Here is a 9,057-nt window from a genome sequence, read left to right as displayed (position 1 = left end):
TTCCCTGTCAGGTGCTTCCACTCTGTCTGCAGCCACAGAGGGGGCTGTACCGATGGGGAGCAATGTTATTCATATTGCTGAAGGGAAAGGTGTACAACAAGCTCAAGAGACTTCCCTCTGCTTCTCTTCTTTTCCCTCAGCCCAAGTCTCTTCTTTCCTACATGAAACACCCGTGGCAGCAAGCTTTGCTGTATCAGGCAGCAAGCATCAGCTTAAAGCTTTGCAAGCAACATGCTTTAACAAAACTTCCACATGAGAAATGGGAATGAAACCAGAGAAAACTTGTCTTCCAAGTGGCAGCCGATTTCAAATTACTTGACCTATATTTACCCTTAAGGCATAACAATAAAAGCAGTTTAAATTGCTAGAGTATATCTCATCTCTCAGGATCCCCAGAAATGCAACCAATTGATACATAAACATCCCGCAGTTCACGCAGAGAAATGCAGATCTTCCTGGGGATGCAATACATCAGTTTAAGAGATGCCAAAAATAAGCTGCAGTCTAAAAATAAAAACAGAGACTAGTGTCGCCAGCCAGAAATCTAGGTCCATTAGACTCTGGCCAGGACTCCCTAGTTAATTCCATTTCTGTATCTGTGGGACATGGGTAGGATTTTAAATGCCCTACTTTGGACCTTGGCTTTACATGCCAAAAATTAACCCCCACACTGTTTGCTTGGATACTATATTAGCTCGAATAAGGTGGAGAAATGCTTCCTACTGCATCCACCACGCTGCTTTTTGGAGTATCTGACTGTCCCATAATTGCCTCCGATTAAAAAGTTTGAGGTGGTAGGAATACAAGGCACACGGCACGTGTAACACTGTCAGCCCTCATCCCGGCTGACAAAAATGGACATTGCTTAACTTTCCTTCTTCTCATTTGGCCATTTTTTTTAAAGCTTTCAAATCAGTAACAGTCATATTATTATTAGAAAGCAGGAGGGAAATACATTTTCCTTCTTTACCACTGGACTAATTGTTTGGAGCTTCCTGGTTCTTATCTCTACAGCAGCTGTAAACGGGAGCCTGAGATATACAGATTTTAATTGCAAAATGTTATCAGAATGACAACGTTAAGTGTTGCCTGGCTTCCATCACACTAGCAAAGCCCTCAGTCAGAGAGTTCTGTTCCAAAGGGGTATCTGCATGTGTGCGTACACATGCAGACGGCAGGTTTACTTCACCGATTTGCTTTGCTTTTGGTTTTAACAGCCTGGGCCAAGATCCTGCTGGATGTTGTGAACTACCTTTCCTGGTACATTTACTGTGATCCATGCATAGTCCTTGAGATTAAATGGGAGGGAACAGTTAATAGGTATCTGCAGCAGCAATCACAAAAGGATGAAGTTGAGGGACCAGCTCTGGTAAATCAACAGCACCACAGCAACAGCACTAGACAGTTCTCATGATTAGTGTGGCAATCAGGAAATTACAGTTTAATGTGTTTGCTGGAGGAAGCAGCACGCGAATCTTTCACATACTTTAAAAACTGATTAAAACCCTACTGCCCCTTTTCAGTATTCAGGCACGCAAGGCTGCTTCTCGGAACCCTGCCAGCTGCGTTCTGCAAGGCAGAATAAAAACAAACATTTCATCCCTGAAGCCCCACGGCCCTGCCAATTGAGTGCTCGGGGCACCCAGAGTAGAGGAGGCTTGTCCAAAATCGAGCCCTTAGGTATCAGGTGCAAAACCACCTCTTTGTGGTTACAGCCTTTTACATTGTTAAAGTAACTTTTAGGTAGTCCCTTGGTCTTGAATAGTCGTGCTAAAATAGCCCCATATACAACACTGCAGAGAGCCTTATCTCCTCTCAAGCTGATGAGCATAAAAAGCACTGCTGTGAAATTAATACAGACATAGCAGAGGTATTAAACCAGAATACACAAGACAACAAAGAGGATGTAGCTTGGCACAAATGACTGCAGTGTTCATAAAGTTTTGCTCCCGTTTCAGCAGGGCTAACCGCTGTCCCTGGATAGGTACGGCTGCTCTGTCCCCTGGGGGCATGTCTGAGCCTCCCAGAACTGCAACAGCTGGCTGAGAGGCCATGTAGAAAATCAGAGTTGTGATAGGGTCCACCCTATATCCAAAAACCGTATATCCAAACTATGAGTTTGTTTCTTTCTATTCTTTTTCTCTTGTGGACTATGGAGAAAATTGTATAGAAGAACTGCTAGAATGTGTTAATTTTCAAAAAAAAAGGACAGTACCTATCAGCACAAAAGCCACATCAATGATTCTCACCAGCACTTCAAAACCTTTGCTTTACACTGTCTTCCATATGCCATCCCTTTAGGCAAATACTGTACAACGACCTTGTTAGCTGTGAGGAGTTACTGAGAAGACAGCAGCTTTATTTGTTTTAATGTTAACGAGGATTCCGCTTGCCCCTGCATCTATGGCTGGCTGCTACCAGGGTTTAGGGCTGAATCCCTTCTCGATCCACGCTTTTGGTTGCCTAATACCCAAGGGTGCAGGCCCACGTCTGGGCGCCCCCCTCAACACCCTGGGCTGGGCCGCGGTGCGGCTGCGGGGCAGCAGCATTTCCCTGGGGCAGGAAGTGGGCTGGCCTCGGCGCGACTTTCCATCCAGAAATCATTTTCCATCTCCTTTCCACCACCTACAACTGGCTGCAGTACCACCAAGTTAAAACACACACACAAAATAAAAGAGCATCTTGCGTGCCTCTGAGAAGCTGGCAAACGCTCGCTAAAAATAGCCCCATGTTTCCCTGTGACAGCAGCTGGAGGTCACTTATAGGAGGAGGCAAAGAGCTTGCTTTGCTGAACACAGTTTCCAGCCACCGAAGCGAGGACGGGAAGTTTAAAAGTTTAATTTCTGGGTGGTTCTAGCAAAACACCAACCAGAGGCAGCGTGGTCCTGGATGGGCTTGATTCCCCTGCCAGTCAGAGCAGGAGCTTGCTTTCCAACTCCCATCCTCCCTTTTTTGCAGGGAAGCAGGTAGGAGGAGATTCATTTATTAACTATATTCCCCCTGCCAATTTACATTAAAAAGGGGAAACTTTCAAGGAGCTTGCAAAACTTTCATAACCCTTAACCTATAAAAGAAAGAGGTGTACAGCTTTTTTCTAAACGTGCCCAAAAGCACCAGCGGGTTGTCCCAGGCCAAGTGATGAATAATGAAAAAAGCCCAGGAATGGCACAGCTGGCCTGAAAATCAGGAACATCTGCTCACAGAAAGTCAGGCATTTGCCCTCTCCTCTGGCTCCCCCTTTCATCTTTGGATTTTCTCATAAGTTCTTGTTCAAAAAGGGATGCCATCCCATGGGAAAATGACAAAAGGAAAGAAGCACAGACTCAGCGAGGCCAGCAATAGTTGCAAGAGAAGAAAAATCTTTCATGGGAATCCCCCACATCTGAGAAGTAGAAGCAAAAATTCACCAGGGAAAAATTCAGCCCTGTCAGCCCCACAGACGATGCCTTTTATCCGTGTGGGAGCCTGCATTTATCCAGTTTTCATTACCCAGGGATGGCGGGACAGCAGTAAAGAGGAGCAGAAAAGAATCATTAAGAATGGCCAGAGAAAGTCAGAATAATGGCAGAAGATGTAATTTCTTCTTAAAAAGTTTTGCTCCTTTATTGATATGTACCTTTTGAAAGAGGCCTGTTTAGTCCTGGACCAGAACTGGCTGTACAGGAGTGGCACAGAATTCTCCTTTTCATTCCTGACCCCACTGCACTGAAACAGAGTGAAAACTTCCACAGCAGAGATGCAAAATCCCCTAAACCCTGAGGCAGCACCTGCACACCTTCAGGCATCATGACGCTATGACACCAGTCATGTGCAATACTATCTGAATCTGTCCCAAAATCAATAACCCCCCCCAAGCAAGAGCAGGGCAGACGTGCAGCGTGCTGATGCCATTGCAGCCTCGGCATCACTCTTGGTGGTGTTTGGTTCCCTAAACTTCCAGCATGACCTCGCTACACTGGGCTGGCTACAAAGCTTGTTCCTGCTCATCAAATGAGTGCTAGTTAACGATTCCTAAGGGAGTCCCCTCTCACCAGCTCTCAAAATGATCCTCTCAGGGTCAGGGATCTGCCATCATCATGCAAATGGAGGAGAGCTGTTGTGCTACACCGCACCTCATGGATGGTGGAGCTTCTCTGCGTGATGACCATCACTTTGTACCCTTACAGACCGGTCTAAGTCATCCCACAGCTCCTCTTACCAAACAGCAAAGCTGGTGGAAAGTCAGGGAGGGGGATGCAGCGTGCAATCAAGGCCGACAGTGCCCAGCATACGCGGGTGGTCCTCAGCGTGCAAGGACCCCACAGGGAGCAAAGACCCCCGGCAACATGCAACGGGACACCCACTGCCATGCCAGGGAGGGGGTACCGGGAGCCCCCCGGCTGGGTAGGGCAGGGAAAGCCCCCCGGGAAAGCCGGCAATGGGCAGCCGCCCGCGGCGCAGCAGGGAAGTACCGACGGGGACGCCGGGGAGGCGAGTACTTCCCCCTCGACGTGGAAAAACGCCAAGTCTCCTCCCGGGCCGACCCCTTCCCCCCGCGGAGGGGCGGTGGAGGGGAGGGAAGGGGCCGGCTCGAACCGATCCGCCCCTCCCTGCCACCGCCCGCGGCGCCGAGCAGGACCAGACCCGTCGGTCGGGCTTTGACTGGCTGGAAATTCCCGTCCTCGGCGGCTCCTCCCCCGCAGAAATCCCCTCGCCGGGGTGTATATGCCAAGCGCCGCCGCCGCCGCCGCTCACTCGCAGCAAGCCGAGGCTCCGCCGCCATGATCAGCGCCCATCGCCCCGTCGAGCCGCCGGTTATGGAGGGCTACGAACAACCGAAGAAAGAGCGTCAAGGCGGGTTCGCGCTCGACGATCGCCACGACAGCGGCTTGGACTCCATGAAGGAGGAGGAGTACCGGCAGCTGGTGAAGGAGCTGGAGGACATACGCCTGCAGCCCCGCGAACCGCCCGCCTGGGCACAGCAGCTCACCGAGGACGGGGACACGTAAGTGAGGGGGGGGGTGTCGAGGATGGCGGGGCGGGGGGACAGGGACACGGAGGGGACATGGCACGGTGCGGAGGGGACAGGATGTGCTGCCGGCGGGGAGGCGCCGCGCTGGGCCGTGCTGCAGCGGGGCGGGAGGGCGGAAAGTCCCTGGAGGGGCGCCAGGGCGGGCGGGGCGGGCGGCTCCCGCGGGCGGCGGAAAGCCCCGGCCGCCGAAAGCCCCGGCTTGCGACACCGCACAGGGCCCTGCCCCGGGCCCTCTGCCCCCCGGCGGGATTTGGGGGATTTTAACGTGGGATTGGGGGATTTTAACATGCGTCGTTTCATTTTTTTAATTCCCCCCCCCCGCAGTTTTCTCCACTTGGCGATTATTCACGAGGAAAAAGCCCTGAGCCTGGAGGTGATCCGGCAGGCGGCCGGGGACCGCGCTTTCCTCAACTTCCAGAACAACCTCAGCCAGGTACTTTCACCTCCACAGCCCCAAATCTGGATCAGCCCTCGCCATCCCCACAAAAGGGGAATTCCCCCCAAAAAGCCCTTTTAATGTTTTTTTTAAATTGATGAATATTAAATCAAAGCTTGCATTCAGGAAAGTCCGCGGCTGGCTCCAGCCAGGGTTAGCACAACGCTTCCTCTCCTCCGAGAGTGGCATTTAGCGGCCGCATTTTTCAAATATGATGCAATGGGTTGCATCCCTCTTTATGGGGATGTTAATGATACCCTTCATACGGATTGACTGTTCGGTATCCAGAGAGCCCTGAGTCCATCACTTCCAGACTGAAGGGCAGCTATACAGTATGTCGGGAAGCATAAAGAACTGAGTTTCTGGGGTGTGTTTTTAATTGGGGGCGCAAATCACCAAGTGGTCCAGGAGTCTGTTTGTCCAGACATTGCTGCCGAGTTTGCGGTGTAACTTACAGGTCTGCATTTTCTCTTTTGCCTGCAGACTCCTCTTCACCTGGCAGTGATCACCGATCAGCCTGAAATTGCCGAGCATCTTCTGAAGGCCGGATGCGACCTGGAAATTAGGGACTTCCGAGGAAACACCCCCCTGCACATTGCCTGCCAGCAGGGCTCCCTCCGGAGCGTCAGCGTCCTCACGCAGTACTGCCAGCCACACCACCTCCTCGCTGTCCTGCAGGCCACCAACTACAACGGTACGGGCACGCTGCTGTACATCGATGTCGGTGTGCTGTACTGCAAGTAGCATTGATGTCCCATAGAGCTCAAAAGATCTCTGGAGAGGTGGAGAAGGATCATTACGCCCACTTGAGAGTTGAGGAGCCCAAAGCACACAGCAGTATCTGACTTCTTTAAAATGTCACTGTCTTATAGGCCTCTTCACTGTAGATTATTGGCTCTCATGGCTTCGAATTTTGCATTTTTAGTGAGTACTTTTGCAGTACTCCTCTTTTTTTGGTTACAATAAGTTTCAGTCAAACACTGGAATAAAGCCTCTAGGAAATCTTTCCAAAATCCAACCCTGTTATTCATACTTACTGGAAGCTGGAAAGCCCTTGTGGAAAACACTGTTTTGCCATGGACAAATCACAAACTTAGATATTGTCCTGTCCTATCATCTTGACTTTAACTGAATGATAGAGCATTAGGTTAGACTTACTAAAATTTTCCCTTCATTTGTGTTTTTCAGGACATACCTGTCTCCATTTGGCATCTATTCAAGGATACCTGGCTATTGTTGAATACTTGCTGTCCTTGGGAGCAGATGTAAATGCTCAGGTATGTAAAGTATACTGTGAATTTAACTGAACAGGGCTCTCTAGTTGTAAGAATCAACAGGTCTGGCACCGGCTCTGGCTCTCCTAACATGCCCAACCTTGTGTTATTTTCACACAGGAACCATGCAATGGCAGAACGGCACTACACTTGGCTGTCGACCTGCAGAATTCAGACCTGGTGTCGCTTCTGGTGAAACATGGGGCGGACGTGAACAAAGTGACCTACCAGGGCTATTCCCCTTATCAGCTCACGTGGGGAAGAGACAACTCCAGCATACAGGAACAGCTGAAGCAGCTGACCACAGCTGACCTGCAGATGTTGCCAGAAAGTGAGGACGAGGAGAGCAGTGAATCGGAGCCTGAATTCATGGAGGATGAAGTAAGTAGCTATTTGCACCCTTTCAAGAGAAGGGGAAAATTCTGCCCTTTGTAGCTTTTTTTGTGGGTGCTGCTCTGATGACATGCTCCAGTGACCTCTTACCTATATGACAGATGGGTATAAATAGCCCATAAAGTAAGGTTACGCTATCACCCACCAGCAAGGTGGCAGTTGGGGCGAGCATATAAATAGAATAAATTTAAGAATAAAACATAATAACATGAGGGAATGGAGGTTAACTTCATGCAACGTGGTTCTCTGAACACCGTTCTGTTGTTGACACTTAACCTCGTGAGATAAAATTCAAGTTAATGGGTGGTTTTCTGCTCTGTGCCGTTTGTTTTTCTAACATTCTCAGTGCTGTTAAGTGGCAAATGTAACCATTTTGGTGTAGAAATTCTACATGCTGCCTAAGTCAGGGCATGCAGAACTTGGCAGGTATCCTGGAGTGGATACAATACTCCCAGTAAGAGTTTTGCATTAACGGCCTTTTGTTTTTTTTTGCAGCTTATATATGATGACTGCCTTATTGGAGGACGACAGCTGGCATTCTAAAGCAGAGCTTCCTGTGAAAAGAAGTGACTGTGTACATATGTATAGAAAAAGGACTGACTTTCGTAATTTGAAAAGAAAGTCACAATGCGGAGGGAAAAACCAGGAGGGAAATACTACACTGCCCAGCAAGGAGCACGAATTGTTACAGGACAGTTCCAGGTTCTGGCCTGTGTTTAAATGCAGGAGTGGGATGTGTAACATCAGTAGAGGTCTGGGATTACTCATGCCACCTGATAAAGAGCCACATAGCCAATCTTCTCAGCCCTATGGAGGTAACAGACTACACATCCAACCTGCTAGTTACAGAGAGCTATCTTGTGGCGTTAAGTACCACGAGGAATGCGTGTCCTCTCATAGCAAGGCAGACTCACACCAGCATCCCATCTTCTTGGAGACCGTGTATTGATTTGTGTTGGGCTGCTGGCGCTCCCTGGCCACACTCCAGCCCACCTCAGCTGCTCTTGGAGGGGCGTCCCAGGTGGAGGAGTCAAACCAAGGCACTGGTGACCTCCTGGCTGTTAGGAGAAAGTAGCAATAATGTTAACTGTGGGCATTGGAAACTCTTGTGTTTCACACCATGTGTGTCATAATTGCTACACTTTTTAGCAATTGTATATTGTGTAAATACTGTACATTTTTTTGTTTATAATTATTTTGGTACATGTGACATATGTATTTATTAAAAAAAGTCAGATTACTGTACCTGGTCTGTGAAATGGTTCATTGCCCACCTCGTCGTCCTGAGATACATGGGAATCCACCTGGTTTGCTTTTTAAGAAACAGGATTTAACACCTGGTAGACCAATAGGGTCACAGGCTCAGGGGTTTTAGGTGGTTCACCTCCTCAGCAGTGTGACCTCTAAGCAGCCCTCAGCCCTTCTGCTGCAGCTAATTTTGGAAGCAGACGTAGGTGGTGTTTCCTGCGCCCGTTGTGGCAGGCGGGTCGGGGGCTGGGATTCCCCCTCTGTCACCTGAGCACCAGGCCGCCCAGCTGCCAGAGAGGGGTTTTGAGGCCGCCTGTGGCAGCACCCACTCGCCCGCCCTCGTGGCACCTTTTGTTCCAGCTCCAATGCTCAACAGCTCTTGCTGGGACTTGCCGGGACAGGCTGGAAGTTCGCAGCGCATCCCCGTGCCCGCTCGCCCTCTTGTTTATCACGCGGCCCAGCTCCGGTTTGAACTCGAACACATTCGGATTTTCCAAAGGGGATTTCCGCAGGAAGAGGGAGCACACGCCCGGGAACACGTGCTGCTGCCTTCCACCCCTGAAATTCAGGCGCAGGGCCTCCCCCCCGTCCCCGCTGCGGGAGCTACAGCTCTCTGTGTCCAAGACACAGTGGTGGAGGATGTGGCTTTAACCTGCTTCAGTTATGCCTGCATGTTTCTCTCCAGCATTCAGGCA

The 9,057-nt window shown here is 49.9% G+C and overlaps 1 protein-coding gene across 1 annotated transcript; it reads left to right on the top strand.

The window, feature by feature from the left end:
- Positions 1-4,656: 4,656 nt before the first annotated feature.
- NFKBIA (NFKB inhibitor alpha) lies at positions 4,657-8,359 on the top strand. Its single transcript, XM_068398938.1, has 6 exons — positions 4,657-4,984; positions 5,336-5,444; positions 5,931-6,141; positions 6,636-6,724; positions 6,842-7,102; positions 7,610-8,359. The coding sequence occupies exons 1-6, from the start codon at positions 4,761-4,763 to the stop codon at positions 7,655-7,657; spliced, it is 942 nt and encodes a 313-aa protein (XP_068255039.1). The 5' UTR covers positions 4,657-4,760; the 3' UTR covers positions 7,658-8,359.
- The last annotated feature ends 698 nt before the right edge of the window (positions 8,360-9,057 follow it).

This window comes from Nyctibius grandis, chromosome 4 (genome assembly GCF_013368605.1).
Source record: "Nyctibius grandis isolate bNycGra1 chromosome 4, bNycGra1.pri, whole genome shotgun sequence".
NCBI classification, from domain to species: Eukaryota; Metazoa; Chordata; class Aves; order Nyctibiiformes; family Nyctibiidae; genus Nyctibius; species Nyctibius grandis.
The sequence above is the reverse complement of the archived record's forward strand: the minus strand, read 5'-3'. Positions and strand labels throughout refer to the sequence as shown.

What these genes read in the sequence shown, in the direction of transcription:
- NFKBIA (XM_068398938.1), top strand. Translation starts at nt 4,761, where the DNA reads ATGATCAGCGCCCATCGCCCCGTCGAGCCGCCGGTTATGGAGGGCTAC. An exon ending in GCAGGCCACCAACTACAACG is followed by an intron (nt 6,142 to 6,635) that starts GTACGGGCACGC and finishes TGTGTTTTTCAG; the next exon opens with GACATACCTGTCTCCATTTG. An exon ending in CTGAATTCATGGAGGATGAA is followed by an intron (nt 7,103 to 7,609) that starts GTAAGTAGCTAT and finishes TTTTTTTTGCAG; the next exon opens with CTTATATATGATGACTGCCT.